At 37.8% G+C, this 16,324-nt stretch overlaps 1 protein-coding gene across 3 annotated transcripts in view; it reads left to right on the top strand.

Moving 5' to 3' along the window:
- Nucleotides 1-16,324, top strand: part of pde4d (phosphodiesterase 4D, cAMP-specific) — a 1,076,746-nt gene that overhangs the window by 538,104 nt on the left and 522,318 nt on the right. Inside the window, exon 1 of one of the 3 annotated variants that reach the window (XM_072252567.1) lies at nucleotides 11,490-12,746. The exons of the other annotated variants lie outside the window; for them this stretch is intronic. Within the exon in view, the coding sequence (XP_072108668.1) occupies nucleotides 12,694-12,746 (53 nt within the window). The 5' untranslated portion in view covers nucleotides 11,490-12,693. Of the gene's footprint in view, nucleotides 1-11,489; nucleotides 12,747-16,324 lie in introns of those variants that run through there. 3 annotated transcript variants of the gene reach the window in all.

Here is a 16,324-nt window from a genome sequence, read left to right as displayed (position 1 = left end):
ACTGAGTACTAACATTAGTTGTTCATAAATAATGTATTTTCATAGACAAGCCCAGCTTTATGATCTATAGTCTACTACATGTTTATGTGCAATATCAAATTATTGTCCATAAACAGAGCATGTATTAGACAAGGTTATCTGTAATCTCTCAAGATTACAATATTAGGCCCCAGCAAAGATGAGCAATGGATTAACCGGCTAAAAATGTCTTGACATATCAGTCGCAATGTAAGAAATTAACTGCTCAGGGACCATATCACAGAGCAAACAAGATTAATTTACTTATTTTCTGAGTTTGTTGCACGCTTACTCTGAATCAATGAAAGCACTTAAATGTCGTACATTCATCTTTAAAGTATAAATGTTACTGTGCAGTGTGAAAGTTGTTTACAGTCATAGTGATTGTGAATTTTTCAGAATCTATTAATAAGCAGTGATAACTGAGTAGATTACAGCATATAGTTGACTTCGGAAATTACTAGGCTTCTCCGAATATTGTAGCCAATTTCTGTGACTGCTGAACTGAGCCACAAGGAAGCTGTAGTTGGGAGATATTGAAGGTCTTTATACAACAATGACAGATCTATGGCAGATTTTTTGGAAGTTTTGTTTTATAATGTTGTATGCTTTTTACACTCAAAGACAACAATAAATTATTGAAAGCAGTTTCAGAGGCTGCAATTCCCTTCTTAGCTTAAACATTTTAAGTGTAGATAGGTGACTTTGCAGAATGTTATATTTACAACAGGAACACACCGCAATGAGCAGAACCTCTTTAAATATTGAAATACTGATCTGAGAGCTTTGGGCAAAAATCCCAGACATCCAAAATATATCTCTTTTGTTATGATGCTGAGGGATGGTTCCCTGAACGTACAAATAGGCAAAATATTGTGACAAGAAATACATGTCTTGAGTTCTGCATTAAGTGGCAGGTTTTTTGACTCCAGCAACACATGAGATGCTGGAGGAACTCAGCAAGTTGGGCAGCATCTACGGAGGGAAATTGACATTAAACATTTTTGGTCAATATCTTTCATCAGGAATCAAATATAGAGAGGAGAGAGCCAGTATAAAAAAGGTGGTGGAAAAGTGAGGGAGTGTTGATTGGTAGGTGAGGAGGGGAGAGTGAGAATGACAGCAGATGCTGGGAGGTGAAAGGCAGAAGGGACAACGCGCTGAAGCTAGTGGATTCCATTTGGAGATTATATGGACCATAGGGAGGGAGGCGAGGAGGACCGGGGGACAAGAACCAATGCGAAGGTATGTAAGTGATGGGCAGATTGAGAGGGTGGAGGAAGAGATAGAGCCATGGTGACGTGGTCTGGGTAGGTCAGAAAGCGAGAGTTTTAATACATGAGAGGACCACTGTATGGGTTCCCTTATCTCATTATGAAGATATTCATTGATGTGAACACTATCTATTGCCTTCTCCTGTATAATCATAGGGGCACAGAATCAGATTGTTACACAACCAGTGATTGGTTTTGATAGCCTTAAAGTATCAGTTGAAGTTGAATTGTCAACAGGGTTTACTTACTGAAGACTAGATCTTATTTTTAATTACTATCTGACAGCCACCATTTAATAACTCTAGAATAATCAATACCTGTCAATGTATTGGTTTTGGCTTCATACGCCTCATGAATTCACTATATGCCAATCCCCCCATAGAGCCCCTCATGCTCCTAGAAAACGCGGGACTGGAAACAATGGAAGGATTTGTCATATCCTTCCAATCTTCCCAAGACACGGGAAAGTGTCAGACGATTAAAAAGTGGCAAATATGGCAATCCTGTTCAAGACAGAATGCAAAGTATTTCTTGGTAGTTTTAAAAAAGTCCAGTTTAACATAATTGAAGTGTAAAGTTTTGGAAATAAGGATAATAGGCACCTGGAAAGATCTGGGTTAATATTTGTAAAAGAAAATCATCATTGACAAACAAAATCAATTTTTTGATGAAATAGCAGAGGAGATTGAAGAAGAGAGTAAAGTGGCTGTTGTCTATATGCGTTTTAACAAAGTGCTTGACCATATAAAAGACTGATTACAAATCTGAGCTACTGGAAGAGGAAAATTAATGACAGCTTGGTTAAAAAGTTATCTTTAAGACAGAAAAAGCAGTGAGACGTGAAAACTCTTTTTTCAAACTGGGGATTGGTTGACAGTGTTATTTCACCTCTGGTAAAAAGCATTATTTCCAGTATAATACTGCTTTCCTTAATTCTCATTAATTTGCAATGCTGGAATTCAGAGTAAAATGTCAAGAATTGTCAATGACGTGGTAAACAGTGAAGATGAAATTAATTTACAATCATTGTGCATGAAGCAACAAATAATCTGCTGGAGGAACTCGGTGTTTCATGCAGCATCTATGGAAGGAAAGAAATTGTTGATGTTTTGAGTCAAAACCTTGTGGGACAAAGTTTTTATGCAGCAATTGATAATGTCCTGCAACACATTGATTATAAGGATGGTGATAGAACAGAGATTATAAAAGGAAATTGAAAAACTACTTGAGAGAAATAAACTCGTAAGACTAGGAGGATAGCGCAAAAAAATCAACTAATTAGATTGTTCTGAGAGTGCTGGCATAGATTTGATGGGCCGAGTGGCCTTCCTCAGTACTATTATGAGTATAATGATTCTACAGTACAATGAGACCTGGTAATTTTTAAAAATTCAGTTAGTTGTGGCTATAGCAAATTAAATTTTAAAAATATGTTAAAATGCTGGCAATCTGAAATAAAAACACAAAATGCTGAAAACTCTCAGTAAATCAAATTGCACTCATGAAAAGAGAAACAGACTTAATGTCTCACATCCAATGTGCTTTGTCAGAACGAGCAAAGAGTTTTGGACCTGAATCATCAACTGTCTCAGCTGCACATAATTCTGCTACTACAGTGTATGAATAACTTTTGATACATTACCAAATCAAAGAACAGTCAACTGCTCCCACAAAATATAAAAATAATTCAGTTAGGCCCAATGATATGATGGAAGTTTTCTGTAAAATTTATGGATTCAGATCAATGTTGGAAATACCATATGTCACCTAAGTCAAGCAGTAGTCCATCATCAATATTTAGGCAGTAGACAGTTAGTCGTATTGGGAAGCTCTGCTATGATATTTAGGATCTTGGGACTATGTACTGCAGGATCATTCTTTCAGTATTTGTAAATGTGAGAACATGCAAGTATTTTGATATTGATATTTGTTGCTTTGTGTATCATGGTTAGTAATCAAAATCATGGAACCATTTCTTGTTAGTCTGGATTTTTAGGCTGTTTATGACTGGACTAAACAGGCACATTTGAACGTTCAGCTCCTGCTGAAAGGTCTCAGCCTGAAACGTCAGCTGTACTCTTTTCCATAGATGCTGCCTGGCCTGCTGATTTCCTCCAGAATTTTGTGCAAGTTGCTCGGATTTTCAGTATCTGCAGATTTTCTCTTCTTTGTAACAAATATAAATACTTTTTTAACAATGGTGATGACTACTTATGATACTTCAGTAAGATGAACTATTGAATTTAATATACTTGATAAGCTGGTTTGGTTTCACTTGCTAGTATCAAAGTGAATAATCAGATGTTCAAGATGACACGTTATTGTTCAAATCTTAAAAGAGTTCAAGTATACAGTTTCCAGAAAATCTAATATTGATGGAAATCAAAAGAAAGAAGCAAGTCCCATGTGGCTCCAGGTAGATATACTAGGATTTAGCCATGAAATGGTAGCAATTTCCAGCATCTGCAGATATTCTCTTGTTTGGAAATGGTAGCAATTCTAAACTATCATGTGAGACTCAGTCTTATTGAGATTCCACAGCATTTACTGAAGGGAAATCTCCTCTTTGTTTTTTTGCCAGTTTTGGTCAACTTTGGAATTCCAGACCACTCTGATTCTAATGTAAATTATAAGGAACCAAAGTAGATGACAAAGTGAATTAATTACCTTTTTTACATTTTTAGATTCTTCAATTGTTTTTCCATTTTTAAAAGTTGTTTATTTCATTTTTTGTAGCTGTTATAATTCTCCTCATGTCAAAAATGTTGAATCAAACAACAAAATGCATTTGCTTTCAAAACCTGCAAAGCATTCAGGGCATTTTGGAGAAGGAGTTTCACTATCACCAGAGGCTTTGAGACTATGCCACTCGAATCCAATGTCCTTTAAGAAGGTGGTTTAGTCCTTCACTTATCCAGACCAGAGAAATACAGATGTGGTTGATCATGAGTACTGGTTTCAATTAGAAAAGTTTAACCCAACATTACGTTACTTAACACTTTTCTAAAAGTCTAGCAGTTTTGAGATAGAAAAAGCATTGGTTAAGAATGCTTTACTGTTGAAAAACATGTTTTTAAAATATGGATCATTATAGTTAAAAAGAACATTTAAGATTAAAAAGAATACACAAAATTGATGAAGAATACGGGAATAACGTTCAAAAAATCTGAAAATTAATCCTGTGCTTTGACAGAACTTTACATCATTAATAATGGGAGAAATAAATTGAAAATAACAAGATGTCTGGATACCTAACATCTTTGCTCCTTCCACAGTAATAGCCAAGACCTCCAAGCCACTAGCTACTTTAATACCACTTTCCAGTTCCACATTTTCATTTTTGACCATGGCCGCCTCTTCTGCCTTGTTGAGGCAAGATGCAAATTAGAGGGACACTGCCTCATATTCCACCTTGGAAGTCACCAACCTAACAACATGATTATCATCTTCACTAACTTCCGGTAACCACGCCCCTCTGCCCTCTTTGATTCCCCTTGTCCTGCCCCATCACCTCTCCTCTCCCCAGCTCTCTCAATCTTCCCACTTCCCACACACTCTTCTCTCCATTTCCCCTCCTCACCTCCTTTCCTTTATTCCTTGGTCCACTATCCTCTCCTATCAGATTCTATCTCTCCGTCTCATGTTCTTGATATTTACTGCTTATTTATTTATTATTATTATTGCTTTTTTCTTTTGTATTTGCCCAGTTGGTTGTCTTATGCATATTGGTTGTTTGTGCACCCTGTTGGGTGTGGTCTTTCATTGATTCTATTATGATGCTTGGATTGGCTGCATATCTCGGCAAGGAAATGAACCTCAGGATAGTATATGGTGACATATATGTACTTTGACAATAAATTTACTTTGAACTTTGAATTTTTGGAACTATCTTCTTCAGTCCTTGTCACTTCCACGTATCACCTCCCTGGTCTTTACATCATTCCAACAACCCCCTCCTCCATTTGCCTACCTTCCATCCCTCACCTGGATTTGCCTCTCACCCACCATTCTTGCTCCACCCCCTGCTTTACCCTTTTATACTGGTTTCTTCCATTCCATTCCTGATGAAGGGTCTCGTCCTGAAAATTTTGACAGTTTTTTTTCTCCCAAAGCTGCTGCCTGACTTGCTGAGCAGCAATTTGTACCTTGCAAAATCTGCCAGGTTCTAAGAAATGTACTGTTTTCCACTTGCCCAGGCTGGTTTCTCTCTCTATTGTTTCCATTCCCTTAACGGTGATCAAATTAAAGCTTTCCATTACCGATAAATGGTAAGTGTATACTATATAAACATTTTCAGTAATATGATTCAGGATGCTATAATTGCTATAAAGGTTAGAATATTAACTGAAGTAGTTATTGGTCTTCCTGTCCCCTGAATATAATCTAGAGTATTTTGTTTTAGGCTGTATTTTCCTGTGAACTGTGAACATGAGGTGATAATAATGATGTATCAGTTTACAATGATAAGCATTACCTAACAGCATGATAACCACTGCTGCTAGATAAAGTGGAACACATTGAGAGTAACACAGAACATTCATGCCTTCAAACCATTTTATATAACTTTTCTGAATGTTTCAGTAACTTTATATATTCTTCCTCTATTACCTCCAGGCACATTATCATTTGTAATACAGTCTCAGATTTTTCTCCAGCCTGCTTCAGCCCATCTCACATCTGTAGCTGGCATGAAGTGCATTTCACCTTGGAGAATGGTTTCTCATTTCATTTCCCTCCTGTCCCAAATCAGGACAGAACCCCATTCCCTTGCCAATTATTTGTGGACATTGGCTATAGTTCCCTTAGCTGAAGCCTGGCCTGGGTTCCTTGAAATCTCCAATTATTATGCCCCCCGCCCTTCCAGAAGTCTCTCCACTTTCAGTCTTTCTGTTCTCACAGTAATCAGTATTATGGTCCTTGAAGTGGCTTTGGTAACCAGCTCTGAATATATTTCACACTGGTTCAATGTACTCTTCTAGTTTTATGCAAGCTTGGTTCTACCCATGTGTGTACCAATATCACCAATGTACAGTAGTCCCTGTGATTTTGTCTGCCTTTCCACCTGTCTCTTCACTGGCTAGGTGGATCAGTCCTTGTTTCAAACCTCCTCTGATACTATTCCCCAAATCTTTCTCTATCACATTGAAAACATTGGTGCTGCAATGGTGGAAATCATCTGGTTTTACCAGATCTGCTACCAAATTCCACCCTGTCCTTAAACTTACTTCGATCATTACTGACACTTCTCTCCTTGTCTGGATCTCTCAGTTATCTTCTCAGGTGACAAAATATCTACTGACATTCACTATAAAGCCACTGACTCCCGTTGCTTCATTGAGTACACCGTTTTCCAATCTGTTTCTTGTAAAGATGCCATCCCTTTCCCTGTCTCTGTCACATCTGCTCTCAAGTTGAGGTCTTCTATTCCAGTGCACATGAAGTGTCCTTTTTCAGGAAATGTGGCTTCTCTTCTGCTGTGGTTTGGGCGGCTGGTGGCGTAGTGGGATCAGCGCTGGACTTCGGAGCGAAGGCTCCGGAGTTCGAATCCAGCTGGCTCCCCTTGCATGCTTTCCATCCATGCTGGGTTGAGCATCGAGCTAGCAACTCGGCCTCGTCAAAATAAGAAAGCCTGCTAAAAAAAAAAAATGCCGTCATGACAGCGTCCCGATGACTCCACTCAGATTTAAGGGCTTTCTTCTTCTTCTTCTTCTGCTGCTGTGGTTGATGGAGCCCCCTCTTGCATTTGCTGTTTCCAGGACTTCTGTTCTCACCGCACCTCCCTCCAAACAGTACAGAATTAAGAGTCAGGGTAAGGGCAGTGATGCCCCCAGTGCTTTCCTTTCACTCTACTAGGCTCTTTATCCCACAAATCATCATTCACTATTTTCTCCAGCTGCAGCAGGAAGTGCAAATAGCCACATCTTCTCCTCCTCATCCCTTTCTGCCTCCTATGTTGACCACTGCACCTTTGACTCCCTGGACCACTCATGCTTCCCTGACAGCCAGTACTTTCTCCAACAACCAAAGGAGGTGCAATATGTGTTCATTCACCTCCCCCCTCACTGCCCTCCAGTGAACTAGATAGCCCTCTCAGGTGAAGTAAAGATTCACGTGCAGGTCCTCTAACTTCATCTACTGATTTGATGCTTCCAAAGGTGTCTCCTTTACACTGGAGGGACCAGGCGCAGACTATGCGACTAGTTTGTAGAGCACTTATCCCTGTGGTCAGCCCAACCTACCACTTGCAAGCAATTTTAACTCCCCTTCTCATTCCTCCACTGACCTACTAGTCCTCAGACCTTTCCACTGCTCAGGTGAGATCAGATAAAAACTTGAAGCCTTGGTAGTCCATAACCCAATGGTATCAATACTAAACTTTCCAAGTTAAGGTAACCAGTCCTTTCTTCTTCCTACTGATGCATCCTCCCATTTTTGTTTCCTTTCACAAATACCCCCTTCCCTTATTGATTCCACCTATCTATTACCCAAAGTTGAAAGTTCAAAGTAAATTTATTATCAAAGTACATATATATCACATTTTCCACATACCCACTGTATGCAGGTAAGAAGATAGATATATGTTGTTTATTTCACAAAGCCCCCTTCACACTATCACTAAATCAGTTCAAAGTTCAAAATTAATTGATTATCAAAGTACATATATGTCACTATATACAACCCTGAGATTCGTTTTCTTGTGGCATACTCAACAAATCCATAATACAAATGTAGAATAATAACCATCATAGAACCAATGAAAGACTGCACCAACTTGGGCTTTACCGGTGTGCAAAAGACAATAAACTGTGCAAATACAAAAAGAAAAAATAAAGATAGGAAAATAAATAAGCAATTAATATTGAGAATATGAGATGAAGTGTCCTTGAAAGTGAGTCCATAGGTTGTGGGAACATTTCAATGATTGGGCAAGTGAAGTTGACTGAAGTTATTTCCTTTGGTTCAAGAGCCTGATTGTTGAAGAGTCTTAATTGTTCCTGAACCTGGTGGTACGTATCCCGAGGCTCCTGTTTCTTTCTGAAAGCAACAAGAATAACAGAGCATGACCTGGGTGGCGGGGGTCCCTGATGATGGATGCTGCTTTCCTGTGACAATGCTTCATGTAGATTTTGTTCAACGGTGGGGAAGGCTTTTACTAATGATGGACTGAGCCGTATCCACTACATTTTTTGGGATTTCTGTTCAAGGGCATTGGTATTTTTATACCTGACTGTGTTGCAGCCAGTCAGTATACTCTCCACCACACATCTATAGAAGTTTGTCAAAGTTTTAGATGTCATGCTGAATCATCATGCACTCTTAAGTGCTTTCTTTTTAATTGCACTTACGTTATGGGCCCAGAACAGGTCCTCTGAAATGACAACACTGAGGAATTTAAAGATGCAAACTCTCTCCACTTCTGATCCTCTGATGAGGACTGGCTCTTGAACCTCTGGTTTCCTCCTCCTGAAGTCAATAATCAGCTCCTTGGTCTTGCAGCCAGGTTCTCAATCTTTCTCCTATATGCTGATTCGTCATCATCTTTGATTTGGCTTATGACCATGGTGTCGTCAGCAATCTTGAATATGACATTGAAGCTGTGCTTAGGCACACAGTCAAGTGTAAAGCAGGGGGCTAAGCATATAGTCTTGTGGTACACCTGTGTTTATGTAAACTCTGGAAGAGCTGTTGTTGCCGATCTGAAATGACTGGGGTCTGCAAGTGAGGAAATTGAGGATCCAATTGTATAAGGATATCTTGAGGCTAATATCTTGAAGATTATTGATTAGTTTTGAGGGTATGATGGTATTGAATGCCAATCTGTGGTCAATAAAGAGCATCCTGATGTATGCATCTTTGCAGTCCAGATGTTCCAGGGTTGAGTGAAGAGGAAATGAGATGGCTGGGGTAGGCAAATTGGAACGGATCCAAGTTACTTCTCAAGCAGAGTTGATGTGCTTCATCATCAACTTCTCAAAATACTTCATCATTATGTATGTAAGTGCTACTAGCCGATATTTATTGAGGCAGGTTACCATGTTCTTAGGCACCGTTATAATTGAAGTCTGCTTAAAGCAGGTGGGACTATTGAAGTGAGAGGTTAAAGATCTCAGTGAACACTCCAGCCAGTTGATCAGCACAGGTCTTTAGTACTTTGCCAGGTACTCGGTCTGGGCTGGGTGTTTTCTGTGGTTTCATCCTCCTGAAGGCTGTTTGCACGTCAGCCTCTGAGACTGAAACCACAGGATAATCAGGGGCTGTGGGAGATCCTGATGCTTCCTCCATGTTTTGATGGTCAAAGTGAGCAGAGAAGGCATGGAGCTCTTCTGGAAGTGAAGCCCTGTTGTCATCCCGTCACTTGATTTAACTTTAGAAGAGTTGTGTCATTTGCTCACTGTTTCCCCCTCACTGCCCCATCTTATCTGGTTCCAGCTGTCCATCACTCTCTCAAAGGGTTCCCACCATAACCTTCCATTCTTATCAGGTTTCAGCAATTAGCTGATCTGACATCCATCTTCCTGCTTATCTCTCTCCAGCCTCTGTCTCCACCTTCCCTCCTCTCTCCTCCCAAATGTCTCCATCTGCCCCCATTTTTAACACCTTGTCTGCTTCCACCTGTCACCCATCTGGCCCTTTCTCCCTACTCTGCCCTCGCCCCACTCCATCCCTCCTCCTCTACACCACCCCTCCACCTGTCCATCATTCTTCACCCCTCCGTAGTCCATCTATTACCTGCTGACTTTTGTCTCATACCTCCTTCTTTCTTTGTATCAGCTATCTTCCCTCTCCACTCACAGTCTCAGTGCAGCATCTTAACCCAAAAGATCAACAATTCTCTTCCCTCCACAGGTGGTGCTCTGCCCCCCGAGTTCCTCCAGCAGCTTTCTTTCTATATTGTCTGTAATGAATTTACCACACAACGCACTTTGTAAAGCATCCCCTATCCTGACCACCATCCTCTCACCAACATCCCCTCCCTGCTGTCTCTGTGAGCTGCTTTAAGCATTCTATGAAGTTTCTTCCTTGTTTTTCTCTCTTCTCCCTCCACAAGCAACCCATCGTCAGTAGAGAGAGTGTACATTTTATATCTAAACAGGTTGTGGAAGAGCCAGCACTTTATCTAACTTAAAGAAGAAATTTGCCTTTCAAAAGTCAATAGAGGTTAGGGCAGATCATTAATATCACTTCAAAATCATTCACCAATGAAAACTGTTTCTTCAGTTTTGTTTCTTCACCTTTATTGGTGAACTATTGTCTCTGTGGTTCTACCAGCCCAGCATATAGACCAAGTATGTAAGCAGCTGACGTCACTCCACCACAGAGCTGAATGCATCTCCAATAATGCAAATAGAATTTTCGGTGCTGATCTCTGTTGAACCAAACTAAAAGTAATTTGAGATAATGTGCTGTTGTTTTTCTGTGAAAATATTGAATACCAAATGTAGATGTTTAAAGTATAGAGTATGGAAAATGGCAGAAATATTCAAAGCTCTTCTGCCATTTTCAGTTAGGATATAAGAACTGGGGTGTAGACGAAGGAGCAGCTTCTGTGGAGGATGAAGCTGATTAACACTGTAGCATTGCAGTGTTTCTGAGGGGTCCCTCAGTCATTGAATAAAAAATGCCGAAAGTCATTGTAAATCAAGGATAATTCAGTTACCTAAATTCAATAATTCTGTTGTCATACAAGTTAAACAGTTGTTCCCGTACTCCTTGAGAGTATATCTGTAATCTGAAAAATGTTGAACTATGTTTGTATTTAATTTGCTGATAAAACAATCCTTAATACTTCATTATTAGAAGCGAAGAAAATCTCAGTGTTAATTGCTTGCCCTGGTGTTTTTCAGTTGGCTTCTGAAGCTTATATCCTATAACTGTTTAGTTCATTGTTTACTACTTCCCACTTGTCCTAAAAAGGCATTGACGATGCTGTCAAGGGGTCTTTTAGGGTATTTTTCACAATCTAATTATAAATAACATTTATGAACAGTAGACGAAAAAGAAGAGACACAGTAATAACCTTCTTATTCCAGTTACAATATTAATATTAATGAATACATTTAGTGAGATAATAACCGAAAACAGTGTAATAAATGCATATGTTGAAAATGGAACCTACCTAAAGGGTCCCCTTGACGACAGCACATCCTCTGTGCAGCAGCATTCTCACAAGATTGAAGCTGGTTCTGCAGCAGAGTAAAGTAACCCAGTCATTGAAAATGTGCTGAAGATTTCTGTGCTGCAAGTCAGACACTTCAGAGATGACTGAACCCCTCATCTGTGTGAGCATTAGCAGGGCAATTTGCTTTTGAATGAAAATTCGTTCCTATTGTTGCGCCTCTACAAAAATGCAGAGTTTGAAGAACACAGACTTCAAGCAGATGATCCCATTTACAATGACAGGACAGTGATGACAACTGTTGGTGAACAAGATTCGAGAAAAAGGAACCCGGACGGTAGGGAAGAGGTTCTTAGATGACATTCAGCTCCAGAGCATTCCTCTTCACCTTCTTTTGTGACAGCCTTTTGTTCTTTGTTACCTTCTCTTACACGGAATTTGCACAAGGAGCATGGATTAAGAAGATCAGCAATTTAATTGTTTTCAAGCATAGAAGCTCACATTGCTTTAATTAAAAATCTTTTGGAAATATCATTAATACAGCTTTAAAAATCCGAATGAAAGAACAATGACATAAACACTTGTGATGGCAGCTAAACATCACCACGGGGTTGGGAGCAGGAAGGACTCAGAACCTTGCAGCAAATGTGACTGACTGAATCTTGACCCTGTCTTCTAGCTTTATTGAAAAGTTTATCTAGTTGGTATGATTATTACATCAATATCATTATCCTGGGAAGAATAAACTCAATGAAGAGGTCTTTCAAAACTGAAGTGAAACCATTGTGTAAGAAAGTTGAACAGTTTGAAGAAAGAATACAAAGAAAAAGAAAGTAAACAATACACGGTTTTCTTTTGTGAGAATTTGGAGTCTGCGACGTAGCTGATTTTACACAATGCTGAGAGATGGGACTTATACACTGTTGGGCCGTTTCTTTCTGCCTTTTTCTTTATACTGGATCCCAAGTACAGTTCTGATTGCCTTCGTTCACTAGAAGAAGGAGATTAGGTATTTTGTTCAATGGTTGAACTTCAAAAATAGTCATACAGAGTTACAATAATAACAGCACTAATGCTGCAAACTGTGTTGTGGTTCTAAATTGCAACTCTCTTGATAAACAATCCATTAACAGCAGATTTGCAAAAAAAAAATGATCCTACATATGGTCAAGATTGATAGAGAAGATCTCTTAGACTGAGACCAGAAGTTCTTGTTTTGTGCATTAAGGTGTCTTCCCAGTTTCAATTTAAACGATTGGGAGGAATCCCTGCAAAGGAACATCCATGGAGATGATGCACGTGAATAATTTCCCTTTCAGGAGGCATTCATGGATATGGTAAGTTATCCCTATAATGTTCAACTCCCAGGAAAGAAAGCTGATCAAATTTTATGAAAGCATGCTCACCTCAATTAATATTCTGAATGTGTTTCCTGCTTAGAAGGATTTGTGATATCCTTTCTTAACATTCATTAGTACAGCTAAGAAAGAAACATAATGAAGAAATTCTACACTACTCAGTAGTTGTGATGTTCTGCACAGTACAGAGCACTAGCACATTAGTGCACATATGACTACTTTTGGCTTTACCCTCAGTTTTTTTGTGTGCAGTTGTATGTAATGCAGGCTCTAAGATCAGATACATAATAACCGCAGGACACTACAATATTCCTTAATCCAAAACACTTTGAAAAAATATTTATAATCTTAGTTCCTCAATTAAACCTCTTACTGATTACGCAGTGTTATAAAAAAGATAAGCTCAGCATAATATAAATTGTTCGTAAGAGAATGAGTCCTCTGCTTGGCTAGTAAAACTGATGGAAAATTCCTTCAGTGTTAAACAAAGTACATGATTTGCACATTATTTTTTTAAAAATACAACTAATATATTTTTCATATCTGCTTTAATATTTACATTTAGTTTGTGTACTATCAGTAAATTCACTTTCATGTATTTTATGAAGTATGGAGAAGTGTAAGGTATTTGCTAACAGTGCAGAGAGGGTGGTTCTGCCTGATGATATTAAAAAGGAGGAACTAGTCCAATCCGGACTTGTGCACTTTATAAACCAGTTTGTAACCCAGGCATTACTAATCTACTTTATTTGATCACTGGTTTTCATATATAGCACAATATCATGATCTACACACTTAGGGAATGAGATTGAGAAAGGACTAACAATAAAGATATTCATAAAATATCTTTCAAAATAACATTAGTAAACAAGTATAGTCTTGTTTTTAATATTGTCTTTCCAAATCTAGCTTTAAATCATAATTTAAATTTTAACACTCATTTTTTTTACAATCCAGTTAGTGCATTGAATTATGTGTCGGCCTTGAGTGTATAGCAGATTGTTGAAGTGAATTAACATTACTAGCTGATCAGTGAAGTTGGTGCTTCAACTCATCTGTAGATTAGCTTACTTTGCTCATTTGCTGAGATCAGTAAATTATTAAACCCCAATCTTTAATTATTAATTGCCCAAAAGTTTTTGAATGAAGTACTAAGTAGTAAGGATAAGTATGTTAATTATAACTGATTTTGATGGTATTTCCACAATATGAATTGCAGAAAAGGAATAGTATTGAGTTAGCTGAATTTAATTGTTAGTCATCTGAACTGCTGTAATTTGTGTGTGGCCAGCTGACCAAATAATATTGTCTCTCATCTGTCTTTTCAGTAAGAACTCTTTCTCTTAATATATATTTAATTAACCGGGTTTACAGCCAGGATTGCGTATATTATCTGGGCTGCTGCTCAAGTAGCGTTTTATAACCTTTATATTCAGTGTATTTATGGATTATTTGCAAGATTTACGAATATTCGTGTAACAGTTTTCCATCCTCAGCCTTTGAAAGAATGTTATTGCTATTGTTATTTTTAATCATAGTTAACAATAAAACATTTTCTATGGATTAAAGAAATACCTAGGTACATTTGAATATTGTGAATCTATCTGTCTACTAATTGATATTTTTAGTGCAGGTACATTTCTAATGAAACACCCCAAGCCGCATTATTTTCCTTAATTAGAGGTGGTGTGAGGAGAGAAGGATGGGAAGGAGTAGGGAATAGATTGTGTTGTAACTTGTCTCTTGTGTGTAAGAAACTAATTGAGAAATATTATTACACAAAAGATGTAATTTAAATGTGGTGGTTTTATTATTTTTTTTCCTTCTCCCCCACACAAAATCAGTTCTGAATGTGCACTGCATGTAAAGCAGCACTGTTTGATAAAATCAGCTTGTCACTTCGCAAAATAACAAAACTGGACTGTGAAGGGTGGTGAGATACAAGATGGAATTGAATGACTTCTAATGTTGTTCCAATTTTTTTTTTACCTACAAATGTGAATCATTTCTTGCATCACTTATCATCACTGCTGCAGAGAATGAGACAGTCTGGGATGGATTCAGAGCCAGCTGCCAGAGGTGAAAGGGCAATGTGCCAACCCACTGCACCATTCAGTATCCATTAGGATCAGTAGCTTAAATTTGGAAGCTGTTCTGAGTTCTCCAATTTTTTTTGTTATGAAATATGAGGCAATTGTTAAAATATCTTAACATAAAGGCATCACTATTATCAATGATATATTTTGTTCGTAGCCTTGGTTCCCTGATGTTAGCTTGGAAAATCCAAATATAGTAATGAAGGAAAATTGCCTTAATTTCTATTAAAGTGTAAAAAGTATCCCTAGGAGCTGTTTAAACACTTGAAGGTGTGTCCTGGACTTTGCCAGTGTGTTGGACATTGTTAGGCTGCAGGCAAATACACCTTAATTAAATCACAATAGAAATTTTAGAATAGATTGGCAATTGATTGTTATTAAACATGTGCACAGCAATCAAATATTTTTTTAAAAAGCTTATCCAGTTAATAAGAAACTGTATGCAGAGAAAGTTCAAAAATATACATCCCTTATTAGGAGCAACAGTGAATAATCCTTAGTTTAACCTATGGTACAAGCTACAATTTCCCTAATTTGCAAAAGAAAGCATAGATGGGGTTGCCAACGAAGTAAAATGATCCTAGTATTTCAAAATTTAAATAATTAAATCTTTGAATTATTTTGTAGCCAGCAATAAAAAGTTTGATATCTTACCATTAGATATCCCTGGGAGTTGTTAATAATTAAAATCTTTAAATGACAGGGTCAGGTAATATTAGTTTACAGGCATTGGTGTAATATATTAGCATGAGAAGCCACCAGAAAACTCAAAATTCTTTGAGGCAATCTTTTACTACTAAATTTGAAACTAATCTGTACTTACCATAAACTATCCTTGAGAGTTGTTTCTACATTTGTGAGCTTTTGTGAACCTTTTTTTTTCATCATAATACTTTTTTTTAACCGTATATCTCAAAGATAATCATTTAGGATATGTTTGCTTAAAGCAACAAAACTTCCATAAAATATATTCACATATATTATTTGATGTTTGTTTCTTATGTTTAGTGATTAGGAATATTGTTGTAACTCAAATAACTATTTAGACAACTAAAGATTAAAAGTGCCACTCAGACACCTACACACTCAAGTCCACACTTATAAGATTGATATTCTTAGCATCCAGTATGCATTTTTATATTTGCTAGATAAATGGATCTGGAAATGCAATAACTTTTGGATCACACAGTTAGTAGCATGTTGTTTTACAGATTATTCAAAATTATTCTCTAGCTTCTAAGCTTACCAGTAAAATTGGCAGCATTGATAGGTGTTTCTCAATTAAATGGTAAACACAAATATGGCTACCTTCACCCCTGAAGAAAACTCGAAAACCTGCCACACAAATTCTGTTTCCTTCTTTGCAAGGTTTGTTCTTAGATAATGGCTTTGGGATTCTGCTATGTTGCACAGTGAGTGCTCTTGCACTACAATTGATACAAGCAATCATGTTATTGAATG

The sequence above is a fragment of the Mobula birostris genome, chromosome 3 (assembly GCF_030028105.1).
Source record: "Mobula birostris isolate sMobBir1 chromosome 3, sMobBir1.hap1, whole genome shotgun sequence".
In the NCBI taxonomy this organism is placed as follows: domain Eukaryota; kingdom Metazoa; phylum Chordata; class Chondrichthyes; order Myliobatiformes; family Myliobatidae; genus Mobula; species Mobula birostris.
The sequence above is the reverse complement of the archived record's forward strand: the minus strand, read 5'-3'. Positions and strand labels throughout refer to the sequence as shown.